Here is a 15614-nt window from a genome sequence, read left to right as displayed (position 1 = left end):
AGGATCCATGGGTTTTTCTGTGTGGCAAAAGCTGTCAATCATAGATGCTATCTTGGTGTTATTTGTGTACATAGTAAGTATAATGCATATATGTTTATTTTTATTTGGTATTCTTTCTTTTTCTTTTTTGCTATGTTACCAATTTTTTTTCTTTTTTCAGTTTGTAGAAGTGGAAGAAGTATGTTTTGTTGTGGTAAAACAGTCAGTGTTTGCCTGATGGATAATGCCATTGCAGGTGTAGGAGGGTTGTTAGGAATAATTTTAGTGACATTATCAATCTGTTAGGGAGAGGCCTATGTAGGAAAATTGAGGAATCATCTGTCACTTTTATCAGCTGTGATACTTTGAGATTAAGAACAGGTTATTTTCACTTTTATGACTATTTGGTGTTAGTTCAGCTCTGTTTGTTGATATGTGCTTGATTCTTGGTTTATCTTTATTTCTTTTCTTCAGTGTAGTTGGGATGTAGCTTTTCTTTTCTGAACGACTAAATTTCCTAATTAGTTATTTCCTAACTGGAAATTACCCATTTCCTAATACTTTATAACTCAGAATATGCACACAGGAATGTTCCTTGTTGCGATTTCTTATTCTCTCCTTAATTTTTAACCTTGCGTGGTATCTTCTGGCTCAAAATAATTTCAGAAATATTCTATTCTGTGTGTGAATAAAACTATTTATATTTAAAAACCACACTCATGTAATTAGATGCAACTGTCTCTGAAAGATTAATAGTTAAGAGAACATGTGTCCAGAAATCACAATTCATAAATTACCTGGATTATTAAATGCTATTTATGAAATTCTTGATACAAATATGAATTTTATCTATATATTTTAGGTCCCAATTTTCTTTATTAATGTAGATAGGATTTTTTTTTTTTGCCTTGAATCGGTATTTCCACCAATACTACCATTTTGGCAATGGTATTTTCCTCCTAACCCAACCTTTACTGGTAGAAAATTTAAACAGTTGTTGCCTTCAGAAGAAATGCCTGAAAACACATTTTTGATAAAAGATGGGTTGTGTTAAACTTACTTTGGGTCATTATTCGTGTCTCTTTGGTGGCACTGCAGGATCCATTACAGCTAACACATGAGCTAAAATGTTAAGTTATGCAAATCTTCTGACATCTTCTAATAAGGAATATTCAATTGGTTGCACTTTCATTTCCGCTTATTTCCAGGAAGGTGTTTATATCTCATTTGTGTTCAGTTTGATATTTTTCGCTTTGGCATTTTTTTTCATTCTCAAATGAATTGAAAGATCATGTGTGGAGCGATGCCAGAGTGGGGGGACGTCAGAAACTTCTGCCTCTTAGCAGCTCTGCGACTTCTTCAAACTTCCTTCATCTGTAAAATGGGCCTTAAAATGTGTACCTGCTAGGATATAGCTGAAGATAATATATGTAAAACACATTATAATTGTCATTTCCTTTATTTATTTATATTCTATTTTGATTCCAAAAGGACCAAAGGAGCTCCCAAATGCAGAAGGCACAGAGCCTGGCCATGTGGTAGGATGTTTGGTTACAGTGAGTGAGTAAGCACGTGCCTACAGTCATGGGAGCCCTGAGCACTTGTTACACATCACCTGCTGGGCTCCCCATCCTGCCTCTGCTCATCTTACATGTCCAGCACTCAGTACAGTGCCTGGAACACTTTATAGATGTCAGGCATTAGTATTATCATCTCATTTAATTCTCTCAAAGTGCCGTCAATATTGCACTATAATTATGCTTATTTTGTATGTGAGAAAACTGAGGTTCAGAGAGATTAAGTCACTTGCCTAAAGCCACACAGCTAGTAAGGGGAAGAGCCAGAGCCCAAGACAAGTTTGTCTAATTCCTGAGTCTGCATTGTTAACCACTAAGCTGCACTTGAGTGTCTTAGGGGAGATTTTTAATTATCTTAGCTGATTGAGAAATTAATTAAAATGTAATTTATTAGATATATTTAAAGTGTTTCTTTAGAGTAAAATATAGATTTCATTTTTTTTAAAGTAAAGGAACCCTAAATCTGATAAAGCTGGATTGTGAATATACATGGAAAACTGACAGATCTGTAAATATCACCAAGAACCTCTGTGAATGTAGTGAAAGGCTAATTGAAGGCTTAGCAATCTATGAAAATTATTTTTAATGCTTTTTAATTATGTTTAAAAAGGTAATTATCATTTTAATTTTATTTAATTAACCATAGATTTGCCAATTATGAGATTAATTTGTAAAAAGGCAATTTTACTTTTGAGCTCATTTCTGTGACTTAACATTTGTTAAAATTAACTTCACCTTAAAACAAAAAAAAAAAAGCTCTTCATCAGATTTTCCCTTGTAGGGTTTAATGCCCATCTAGCATCATGAGATTAACCAATTTTCTGCATTTTAGACCTTAAAAATATAAAGCTAGATAATAATCAATCCTGAAATAGTTATTAAGCTTTTAATGTATGCTTAGCACCAAGCAAAATGCGTTGAGATAGAAAGAAGTGTGTGGTCCACATTCTTCAGGACATTAAAATCTACTGAACTATACAAGATGGTACATAATTGAGCACTAAATTTTGCAGATCAAACTAAGAATTTTGCATATAGTTTTAAAAGACTGTGATCCTCACAATCTCCCCTCGAAGAAATGCGAAGTATCCATCGTGTCATGAAAGGAAATGAAATTGGCCATGGATTTCATCATATCAGAAATGTATGAAATAAAGAGCAGAATAACATTAATCAGTAATAACTGTGCCTGTAGATTTTAGGCTTCCGTTAAACATATTTTGACAAGCTTCTCTAAGGCTAAGTACTGTTTTCTTTCTTCTTACATTTCTGCCCCTGGTTACTTCTTAACTGCTGTGGTCTTTTGTGATCCGCTCCCTGAGTCTCTGTGGACTTCCGCTATTCCTTCTTAATCCATGTTTGGAATCCCTATTGTAACGTTCACATTCTCTCCATTTATATTTTTCCTGCCTTTTGGCTTCAAGCTTGTGTTTGCTGATGTAATTAAACAGCTTCATGAAGATGAAGAAACTCAGAATGATTGATTTAACTTTCTGCAAACGGATGTCCACTGGCCAGCTCACTTGCCATTTATGAAGGACCTGAGTCTTGCCTTAATTTTTTTAATTTTAATTTTTTATTTTTGAGACAAGTGTCTTGCTCTGTTGCCCAGGCTAGAGTGCTGTGGCATCAGCCTAGCTCACAGCAACCTCCAGCTCTTGGGCTCAAGCGATCCTCCTGCCTCAGCCTCCCAAGTAGCTGGGACTACAGGCGTGCACCACCATGCCTAGCTAACTTTTTCTATTTTTTTGTTGCTTGGCTAACTTTTTTCCTATTTTTTTAGTGGAGACGGGGTCCTGCTGTTACCCAGGCTGGTCTTGAATTCCTGACCTCAAGCAATCCTCCCGCCTCGGCCTCCCAGAGTGCTAAAATTACAGGTGTGAGCCACCATGCCTGGCCTCCCAAGTGTTGCATTTAGCTCCCTGACAATATCAATTGAATTCTTAATTATCATGTTCTTTTTCTGTTCTCCTACTCTTGGTTTTTGTTTAACCTCTGAGTTCCTCAACTTCTGCATCTGGTACTTTAAAACTGTCCCTGCTTTCTTTGAAAACCTTTTCGTTGTGAGATTATTTGATCAATACAGAAGAATATACATAGTGCATGTGCAAGTTCTATAGCATGAAAATAAAAAGACCACATGTGAATCCGCCATCCAACGTAAGACCTAGAACGTCACCATTAACAGGGAACCATGTCCTTCCATGAGCAGATCTCATCACAGCTCCCCTGAATGTTGTCACCAAGCCCCCTTCCTCCCATACATTCCTGAGTATTTGTGCACTTTTTGCTTTTTTCCTCCCCTCAACATAACATTTCTGAGATTCGTGCATATGGATCCATGAAGCCGCAGTGCACTACTCATTGCATAAGTATGCAACAGTTTATTTATTCTCCTGCGGATGGATATTTAGGTTATTTCCCTTTTTTTTTGAAAATAGAAACAATATTATTATGAACATGTTTCTCTAGGTCCCCAGGTGCTCACAGATGAGGGTTTCTTTGGAGTCAGGCATGATGGGGTGTCAAGCTGCTGGGCTGGAGGATATGCCCATCTTTGACTTCACTGCCAAGTGTTATTTAATCTTTTAGTTTATCATTGAACAGTGTACCACTCTCTCAGATTCCTTCATCAGAGATCGCTTTCTGCCTGACAATGGCCTTTCTCTTTAGCAGTTTCCATTGTCTTTATTCATTGATATCGTTGTAATAGTAATAATATTTTACCTGCGGCATTTGGGGGAGAGAACATGTATGTCAGTGTTAGCACACAATTCTGTTCACAACTCTGCTCATCACTTCGCTTTGCAAAAGTCTTCCTTTTCAATTACTATGAATCTTTTTCTTAAGCTAGGCCACAACCACCGGAGTTTCCAGGCCCTCCTTCCATGTGAGCCTGTGAGTGGACTTGCTTGTGACTTCAAACACAAACTGTCACCTAGCAATGCATACTTTGGCAGAAATGAGCACACTTATGCAACAAAGGTCATTTTGATATTAATATTTAGTGAGAAGAATAAAACTAGTATTTGCTGAAGGGTCATATCCTTGCTTGGTATTTTCATGTTATTTATTTTAACCCTCCAAACATTCATTTCATGTGTAGCATATTACATCGTTTTCTTGTTTCATTTTATAACTGAGGATCGAGAGTGTTAGAGAAATTGAACAAATTAAGATCACAGGAAAAATCAGGGTTGAAATTCAGGTCTTTTGATTCTTGCCTTAGGGTTCTAATCTACAGTACAGAACAATAAATATATGTGGACAAATACATATATGTACATGTGCACACACATACATGTACACAAACATGCACACAAGCACACACATGCAGACGCCCACACAGAATGCCAGTGCATATTTCAGAACATCTAATATTTGAAATTAATACATTTTAAAGTTACTTTTAAAGACAAATATGTTAAATCGAATTGCCTGTTGTGTGAACTTCCTACATTTGGCTTGAAGCGTGCATTTCGAAGTTGCCTTCATTCAGTGTGGAAGGGATGAGACTGCAGGGAAATAAGACTGCATTGCTTCCCAGGTGTGGCACATTCTCCTTCTGAGTTCAGGTTGGCATCTTAATTTTATTCTCTCTTCTCCTTTGTGCCTCCTGCCCCGTTCTGACATGAGTGGGCAGCTGACCTTGCAAGGGATCCTGGGGAGGCCGGGGCTCTGCAGCTGAGCCGGAGACCTATTGCTGTCCTCTGTGGTCCCAGGACAGTGGCCAGCTGGGGAAGGAGGAGGACGTTGTCTGCCCCTCCCTGGGATCCTCACTTCTATAATGCCCGCCCCCCAGGGGAGTTGCAGGGTGGGAGCCAGACAGAGCCTGTTAAAACACATGTCAGGACATGCTGCTCCTCTGCTTACAGCCCTCCAGTAGCTTTGCGTCTCACATGGAGGAAAAGCCTACAAAGGCCCTGTGATCACTCTCTTCCCTCCTCTTCCTCTTCTCCCCCGCGCCCCGGCATTGGTCCAGCCATGCTGGCCCTCATCGTCCTTCCCAAAGGGCTCTAGGGCTTTACTCTGTCTGTTTCCTCTGCCTGGAAAGCTCTCCCCGAAAGTACCTGTGCAGCTCTCTCTCCCTCCTTGAGACCTTACTCACATGTCGCCTTCTCCCCTGGGGCCTTCCCTGACCACCGTATCTCAAAGGGCAGCATTCCTGACACTTCACATCTTGCTGTCTTGCTTATTTTGTCTTAACACTTTCCACTAAAGTATCATTTATTTGACCTAGGTAGATCTTGTGTCTTTTCTGTCTCTCACACTGTCATTAATGTAAGCTCCATAAGGGCAGGGATCTCCGATTGTTTGGTTTGCTGTATTCTTCCCACACTTGGAACAGCTCTTGGCACATAGTAGGTGCTCATTAAATATTTGAATGAGCAAAGGATTGTCCCCTAAAGCAATGCTTTTTCTTCTGTTATTATGAACTATTAAATCTTGTATCACAAATAGAAAGCCTCAGTGCATAGAAGTAAAAGAGGAGAAATTCATATGCTAGTATTTTCTGGGAACCTCGTACATGTGTCTACATTTTAGGCATGCTGAGGGTCGGTTGTGTGCATCAGAAACGTAGAGATTTATTAGCTCACATAACTGACAAACTTGGTGTTGCTGGCTTTAGGAAGATTAAGATCCAGGTGTTCAAATGATGTTGTCAGGACCTATCTTGATCTCTCATGTTGCCTGTCTCTGTGTTGGCTTTTTTATTATTGGGTGGTGGCCAGATGGTGGCCAGAAGCTTCACTTTTACAGCCAGCTAAGCTAACCAGCCCATGGCAACGGAGCACTTCTTTCCCAAGGGTTCCTGCCAGAGTCCCACAGCTGAGGCTCCTGGACGCATGATGGATTATGTGTCCCTCCAGAGATCAATTACTGGATCCAAGGATGTGTTGTTCTCATGGGCTGGATGAGGTTTCTCGAGAGCCAAGGGGACACATGAGATCGGAGAGAGGAATCCTCTTACTCTGCTCTGTCCTCTGATCTCTTTTTATATCCACTTGCCTCTCAGAATCAGACTATACATGACTGACGAATCATTTGATGCATTTAAAATTAGCCTTAAGTAGATTGGATGTAAGTGGGTGGGAGTATGGAAAAAAGAGAGCTCTGACAAATGCCTTGAAGGCTCCTGTGTGTAGTAGAGAAATACTGGTGTGTTGGTGCTTGAGCTGGTGCTGAGAAAGTAAGAGGCTTGGTTGTGCATCATGCCATTAAAAGGGCATAAGCATCTTCTAAAACTCTGAGGCCACTTAAAGATATGGTTATACACTTTCCAGAACTAGTCATGTTATGAAAAGGCAAAGCAAAATCTGATGATTCGTGTGTCTTGTGGAAAGGATTGTTGAACAGTAAGCAGCTCAAAACCTATGATTCTAGAATTTAGTAGTTTTTCTTTTCACTTCTTTGGAAAGTTCTATTAAAAAAAACAAAAACACCAAACCAGTAATAAAAAGAATATGTGATTATGCCTTCTCTGAAACGGGGGTTAGAAGTGTTAGAACTCGGCTTGTCTACTTCTCTTCTTATTAATATATCTTTGCACCCGTTGCCCTTATAACCTAGACATCTTTTTAGCTTTTATTGTTATACTACCCTCCACCCTAATGCTCACTACCAGCGAAGCTAAATGGCTTCTCTGCTTAGTTAGGCATAAAACGCTGAGAATGTGTCTGTCTTCACACACACTGGGAGACTGAGGGTTAGAAGGCTAATCTCACTCAGCGTTTTCTGTGGAAGAAAAATATTGCAGTTTGTTTGACCTTTTACTTATGGGAATAGTTAACGAAAGGGTTTTAGTACTTTTATGAATTTAAATGAAAATATGGGGAGAAAATTAGATATTCTTGGGCTAAAAGTGATGAGAGCATCTGGATCTTTCTATTTGTTGTCATCAGAGGTATTTCTTTTTTTTTTTTTTTTTTTTTACTTTCAAGCTCTTCTGGTAAAAGAAAAATCTCCCAGTAGCCTCAAGGATAATGATGCTTGGGAGAATTGGGTATTTAAATACAGATGTGACTCAACAAAAACAGTCAGTCCATGCTCAACTAAGCGAACTTTGCAAACTTCTGCAGAAAGTGACACTTATAGAATCATGTTTTTATAAGTTACCTAAATTAATTAAATTAATTTTAATTATTAATTTGAGTGTTAATTGGAAGCTTGTAGTCTGGAATCCAAAAATGGGGATTCTATGAGTTCAAGATATGTTTCCACATTTCTTGATGTTCAGGTTAAAAAAAAATGAGAATAGTCAAAGTGATGTCACCATCTCCATCCTTAACAAGCAGAATATTTAACTGGTTTGACAGTTATTGTCATTATGATAATAATAGGAGATACGACTTTGTCAGATTAAGCATTAGCTGTTTCAGTCCTTTGAGGAAGCAGTAAAATTCAGCCCCATTGAGCTGTAATTAGAAAAGAAGTATATTTAAATACTGAAAAAAAAAAAATCTCAGGAGCTCAACACACAGTATGCCAAGGCCATATATGAGAAGCATTGTAATCTCTAGGTGTGGCCTATTTTATAAATATTTTCATAAGCACTTATATACTTGCCATTTGGCAACACAGCATCATGTAATCATATCCATATGCTTTGCCTTTGGAAACAGAAAGAAAACTTCTTGGACAGGGCTAGCTTTTGACTTTCTCTCCCTCCCCTATAGGGCAGTTCAGGATCAAAATGATGCCTTTTCATGGACAAGAAGGGTGTAGGAGCAGAAAGTTGAGCGTTCTTTTCCCACATTTTTTTTCTTGAGTAGTGGTAATACTATTAACGATGATAATACTAATAACTGTTACAGAGTACTTACTTGTTCCTAGCAGCCAGGTTCATGCATTAAGTCACTTGATCCTATCCCTACAACCTAATAACTTGTTGTTACTGCCATTGTCCAGATGAGACTACTGAGGCCCAGAGTGGTTCAGTAACTTGCTTAAAGTCATACAAATATTAATGGTAGTGGAGTTGCGGGGACACAAACCAGGTAGCCTGGCTGTGCCCTCCTGGCTCTTGCTACGCTCTCCTGCTGAGAGGCGTGTCTGGGCATCGCTTCCAATTCTAGCAGCTTCACTGGCCCCGGCTTATCCCGAGTGGGATTTGCGATCCCACTATTAACTTTTTCTCTTTTTCTTTTCTTTTCTCCCTTCTTGTTAGGTCAAGTACAAAAGAGATTTTGAAGAAAGCAAAGGGAGGGGCTTTAGCATCGTTACGGACACTCCTGAGCTACAGAGACTGAAGAGGACTCAGGAGCAGATCAGTAACGTAGGTGCTCATGGATTCAGTAGCATGATCGCCCTGCGTGCGTTTCTGGGTGAGAGAGTGAGGCTGGGTGACTGGGAAGTGTATGTGTTGCTGTGGTTTGCAAGGTATGCTGCGTACTCAGAAAATATGCCAACTTCATCTGGTTAATCCCTTCCTGATGATTTTATCACTGTTAGCTACAGCCCAACGCTTAGCTATTCTAATATGGTATCTTCTTCTTCCATTTTGAATAGTTCTCACTTTTGAATTTTTCTGAAATAGGAGTTTTGCGATTAAATTTTAAAACTTGATAGTTATTTTGTTTGCTGTGGTTAAGCTTACAGAATATACATGAAAGGTGAGGAATCTTCAAAAATCTCATATTTACTAATTATGTGTATATAAGATTTCATATTTTAAATGTTTGGTGAACTTACGTATTACATCTTGTTTTGGAAATAAACATTTATGCGTGGAGTTGCTTGGGACTTGAAAGCTGCATCTTGTTCAGTTTATGTAATATTTTCCTGGAAAGAGAAAGTGGAGACTGACAGAAGTTCGAAACTTGTCAGGGATGGGCACATGTTAATTCAGTACTTATTAAAGGTAGATAAACAGCTCTTTTTAATTGTTGTAATTCACACCTGTGATTATGGTTGTTCCAAAGGATTATATGAAGTGTGTTAATATACATTTTTGCCACATAAAAATTAGTTCAATGTTAGGCATCCAAGAGGAATTATGAATGAAAATCAACAACTGTGTAGGTGATATGAAAGTATGAAAAAATATGCAAAACTCCTACCATTTTTCATGAGCATTGTATTTTGTGTGTCACTTGTATAGTCACTAAAATGTGTATATCTAGGTGTTATAAGTGATGGAAGCTTAATTTCCAGGAAATGTTTAATTAGCAGATGGTTTTAAATTCACTGGTATTGGCCATCAACATGAGATGTATGTATACATGTGTTTATATGTACATATACACACACATAAACAATTTGCAGATAGAGTTATACAATTTGAGAAAAATTTTATTTGTCAAAAGTTCAAAAACAGAACTATTTGATGTTTAAAAAATTTATTTAGAAAGTGGAAGAAATACATGGTTTTTTTTTTTTTTGCCATATTCCCTAAGGTTTACCCATTGTTTGCTCTTTAAGTAGACATTTTATATGACTGAGAACTTTTTCTTCTTTGCAGAAAAAGAGTTGAATTTTAAGGCTTCATGACATGTATCTCTTACCTGACCCTCTCCCAACAATCTGCCCACCCATCATGAATCTTGAAGATCACTCCCTTCATTTTTCTTCCTCTTTATTCTTTCCTTAAATCAAAAACCTATTTTTTGCTTTTAAAAATGCAAATCAGGGATATCTTACACTGGCAGTTACCTTCAGTGATATTTCTTTCATTGGATTATTTTCTGAAAATGTTTTTTACAAAAATAATAATGCTGTGGAAAAGTTATATCATAAATCTTTGACTGTCATAGAATTTTATTTCAAAAAGAACTAAACATTTCTACTTAAGACATCCATGTGGCAGCTAACATAAGGATTGCAGTCAATTCAAAGGTAAGCCTTTTAATTTATATTCAAATTAAGTCAACATTCATATTTAATTAGAAAAGAACTGATCATGTCACCAACCTTTATCATTAGCAGGAATATACCTTTTATTCAATCCCAGAGGTCGTTTGCAGATCCCTTCTTAATTATGCAAAAAACTCTTATAACACAGGTACGTATTAATCTATATTTATCATATACAGTGTGATATCGATACTTCAGTATAAAAATATGATGTAGATTTAGCCTGTTATTTAGACAACACTGATTTTTAAAAGCATATAATTTAGACATCTTTTTTAAAAAAACTTTTTGCGGTGTCTTGATATTAACAGACATAGCAGTCTTATAAGTAGCTCTTTTAGCCAAGATGAGGCATATTAATGTTTGGATAGCAGTAAAAAAAATATATAGACTTCATAATATTACTGTTAGAGACCTAATCCTGAAGAAGGGAGGCTGTTAAGCATTCTGAGGTCTGGAGAATTTATTATTCATTTATAAGACTACAACTTTATGAACTTTTTCCCTTACCTCACTAGGTTTTCCATATTACTCAAGGATCTTTTTCTATAAGAAACTTGGGTTGATCCAAAAAGTGGTACTTTGGCTAGCCCAGTTTTCCATATTACTTTAATCTAAACCCCACTGAACAATACTGGCTACAACCCAGGCAGATATTTCTGACAGTGGCCTGGATTGTGTCTGTTTCGAGAGGAAGAAGGTGAGAAAGTGTCTAGACTGGAAACAGCCCAGAATCTTCCTGCTGGAGATGCTGGGAAATTATAATCCTGAAAATTATAGATCCTGCAGATTTTATAAGGGATATGAGATGTGTTAGTCTTGCATTAGAGCGCCAAGCTTAATATGAGTTGATATAGGTAGGTTCACTAAGATCAGGAAGAGGTCTTTGCAATCTGCATTTTTCCCCTTTGCGTCATTTTCTTATTTGTTTTTAGTTTATTTTAGCTGTAAATATTGTGTGGCTCTTTCTAAGCTGCCTTTAATCCCTTTTGGACTGAAGAAAGTATAAAGACATAAAACAGTGGATTTAATGACAACTCTAGGTGTTTTGGGTAATATGTTATGGATGAATGGGCATTTTTGATTGCTTGTGTCTGTGTCAATGTTATGAAATTATTTTCAACCACTCTCATATTCATTTGTCCAGGATTTGAAATCACTTGGAAATGCCCACTCACTCTGCATATATTACTGAGGTGTGGGATAAAATACAACTATAAATTTCAAACTGTGCGTAATGAAAGAGTTTAGAGTGGTTAGCCTGCCTTCTTTCTTTTGGTAGCTGTAATGACAACATATTGAACATGGGAGATTTATGAAATACTGCAATTTAAAATCCTTCTGCTACGTTACCCCTTAGTATAGCTGCAGAAAGAACACGAAAAGAGGCAGGATTTCAGAATTGACAGAATGATTAGGAAGAAACAGAACTTGGCTTCTAAAATGAAGTTCTTTTTTTTTTCCTCATGAAATTCCAGAAGATGTCTTCATTTCATTGACTATATTAGTATTCAGATGGAGTTTGGTTGCTTATTAACTTGAGAGTGTTACGCTTTGGAACAGTGTTTATGGGAAGTCAGGAAATCCAGCTAAATCATTTAATCGAAGATAATACTTAGAAGTCCAGGCTTTGCTAAAAGTGTGTCTCCTTCAGCAGAATGCAGCCATTGTGTTCAGTGCTGAAAGCCCTGCCTTACAGATTTTCACAATTAAGGCACTTCGTCGCCATCTACCCTCTCCCTGGTCCCAAATTTTAGGGTCATAAATTCAGAAATGGCAGAAATGTGCTTGTACATCTGCACATTTTCTTTAATAGTATTTTAGGAAAATGTCTTAAGGAACAGTGTACAAATATGAATTGAGGAATACTGTGCCCTTGGGCATTTAAAACATCTTTTATCTATGGTTAGTATAGCCCTAGCTGTGTGGATAACTGTAAAGGCGTTTTCTAATTTCAGGTGCTAGCCACCTTCAAGTTCATAAGTAATGCATTCGGGGTACCTGGAGCAGGATCTCAGGGTGGAAGCATCATCAGGCCTCTGAGGGACACAGGCTAGCCTTGAGGAGATTATTGATGTGTTTCATTCTGCCTGTTTACACACAAATATCAGCTGCACTTTCAATTAGCTCAGACAGTCTGGGGATAAATTGTGAAATAAAATGGTAATGTCAAACCCCGAGAGACTTCTCCAGACTTTGTGCCATAGATAAAAACTAGATGTTTATTTTCTAATTTATTTCAGGGAGAAGAAAAATATCATATGAAGGGGAAAGAAAAAAAAAAACTAACCGGATGACAAAATCATATATTTTACGCACTGACTGAAATAGTAAGTGGACCATTATTTGATTTGTCAGGATTTGTGCCTGTCCTTGACACACAGAAGGAATAGATTTGCGTGTGTGTTGGCTTCAATGGAAATCTCTAAAACCCCGTTTTCCTTAATCACTGGCCGACAGACAATAGTGTTTTCACCTGCTCTGTGTTCTCTCCTTTACCCCATAAGCATCTTCAATTTTAGTTATCTATCCTGTTTCCCAAATACCCTTTTTTGTTCCACTTTCGATTTTAGCGTATCCATTCCTAAGAAATGCTTGCTTGCTTTACGAGAAAAGCTAAGATGGACACCTTTTTCCCCAACATTATAGAAAAAAAAAAATCTCTCCATAATTTGATATTAAAATGTAATTATTTTTAGCTCTTTGGATACAGCTACATAATTTTTCCTTGACTTCTTAGAATGTAAAATAAATTATATGCCCATTAATAAGCGCGCGTGGAGACTGCTGATTTAGTTGCCTGAGATTTTGCGAGTTAGCTTCAACAGTATTAGATTATTGGAACTAAACATTGCCCTAATAATTGAATAGCGGTGTCCATGGACTATTAAAAGATTGGATTCAAAGTTGGGTTGAGTGTGAGGGTAAGCATGAGGGTAGGGGCAATTATCTAGGGATTTGGTCTCTGTTTGTAATTTAAATAAATCATTTTGACAGAGACTGACTGTAACCATGTTCAGGCTGCTGACAGTGTGAAATTGAGTTGTATGGTGGACAGAAGACAAGCAGTCGAGAGAAATCCCCAAAGGTGAAATTTGTTATGTAATTGGGTCAACTCATGCATGAGAAATGCATGCTAATTGTAAACTGGTGGCAAAATTATCGTGTATGAGGCAATTAGATCTTTTATGAATCCGACCCACTGACATAGAAGGATTTTTTTCCCTTTCTTTTTATATTCAGCAAACATAAAAGTTTTTTTTAAAGGTGAGAAGGTAAGAAAATTAGCCATGCAATATTGAAATAGATTATTTGTCAATTTTGTTCTTTATACAGGAAGCATAAATTTTATAACTAATGAAAGATTTTTATGAAGCCTTCTGATTTTGAGCAGTAAAGTCTAGTGCACGAAGGAGTTTTGAAAGAAGAATGAGATGTTATTTTTGTTATATCTCATAATAGGATTTATTAACATAGATGGTTAGTTATGAGGTCAATAGTTTGGATTTAAGCCCTCCAGGGTTGGTATTTTTGCAGAGTGAATCTATATGTTGTTTTAGTGGACTAAACCTTATCTCCAATTCATCTCACCCAGTCAGTCCAATCCATTCTTGAGAAATTGTGGGTCAGTGGCATTATCTTTAAAGGCAAAGATCAAAAAGAAAAAAAAAAAAAGGAAGTGATAGGGTAATAACATATTTTTCTTATAATACCTAACGCATGTATGAATACTTCATTCGTTTTGAAACACTTTGACATACCCAGTTTAATGAGATCCTCTGAACAACTGCTCCTCAGGAAAAGTATTTCTATAAGGAATACTTATACTTTCATGAGAAAAATGTATGGAAAATTACCTCTCCATCCTTTCTTGTTTCCAAATCCATGGTTTCCCTTACACCTGGTTTTGCTTTATTTTTTCCATGTAGGGCAGAACTTCAAAGGCTGATCTCTTCTTTTTATCCTCAATTTTTTAGCCACAGTCACTTAAAGAAACAAATACATCCCAGACCAGTAATTACTTGTGCATGACAAGTACAAGAGTTTGGGTTGTAAAATGGCATTGTCTAGAGGGGAGGTTTGGGAAGAGCCCCCATAATAGATGAATTCACACATATGACTTCTTTTTGGAAACAGAGATGAAGGATCCAGCAAACAATTTCTGAAGATCCTTCTTTTGTGAAATCCTTTTTTTCCCCCCACATTCCTTTCTTTTCAGTTCCGCTGTGCTCAGGCCCCTTATCCTGCCCGAGTTATTGCATTAGCCCCTAATTGGCCTTATCTTCTTGCAGGCTCTTTCTGCTCCTTGCATTGAATCTTAAACACTATCACCAGATGAGTCTTTCTAAAATATCTCTTTCATCAAGACCCTAATTATGACCCACTAAAAAACGTTCCTTGGACCTCCACTTCAAGTGGGATAAAGCCTAATCTCCTAAACCCCTTAATTCTGACTCTAAGGACCCTCCACAATCTGCTCCTAAATTATTATTTTTCACCTTATCTTTCGCTGCTCTTCAACACTCTTCTTCCATTTCTTTTAGGCCTGCCTACTTACTCTGTCCTGGGCTTTTGCATGAGTCATTCCTCTTGTTTAGGACAATTTCATAATATCTGCAAATGACATCTCGGCCCCTTTATCCCCGATACACACTCAGACCCAGCTACAGTGATCTTCCTTGTCTCCAGATTACTACAGTGCTTTATGCTATTGTGCTGTCTCACACATCGTAGCCTACATCTTGGTTTTCGTTAGCGTTTCAGTGTCTGTTTGTCTTATTTCTTTAACTTTCTGAAGGTGAAGATCATCCATGTCTTTTTCAATTTATTTTTTGTATCTGCAAGAATGCCCAGCATGGTACTTTGTACTTGGCCTTTTCTGTCTCTTAATTTAGGCCCTCCCTACCCCTTGCTTGGGTTGCAGGAATAGTCTCTTGACTTCTCTCACTTGTCTCTGCCCCCTTTCATGTTATTATTCTATGTGGTTTCTTTTTTTAAAAACATTTTTAAATTTAATTAAAAAATATTTCTAAATCGACACATAATAATTGCATATATTTGTGGAGTACATAGTGATGGTTCCATACATACAGTGAGTAGTGATCAGATCAGGGTAATTAGCATATCCATCATATCCCACATTTGTCATCTCTTGGTGTTGGGAACATTCAGTATCCTCCTTCCAGCTATTTGAGACTATATAAT

At 37.4% G+C, this 15614-nt stretch overlaps 1 protein-coding gene across 2 annotated transcripts in view; it reads left to right on the top strand.

Moving 5' to 3' along the window:
* The window catches only part of NEBL (nebulette), a 321698-nt gene that overhangs the window by 164759 nt on the left and 141325 nt on the right, over window positions 1-15614 (top strand). For both annotated transcript variants that reach the window (XM_069458754.1, XM_069458753.1), the window contains exon 4: window positions 8725-8832. In XM_069458754.1, the coding sequence (XP_069314855.1) occupies window positions 8725-8832 (108 nt within the window). The remainder of the gene's footprint in view (window positions 1-8724; window positions 8833-15614) is intronic.

The sequence above is a fragment of the Eulemur rufifrons genome, chromosome 25 (genome assembly GCF_041146395.1).
Source record: "Eulemur rufifrons isolate Redbay chromosome 25, OSU_ERuf_1, whole genome shotgun sequence".
In the NCBI taxonomy this organism is placed as follows: Eukaryota; Metazoa; Chordata; class Mammalia; order Primates; family Lemuridae; genus Eulemur; species Eulemur rufifrons.
This window is presented reverse-complemented; position numbering and strand designations above follow the sequence as displayed.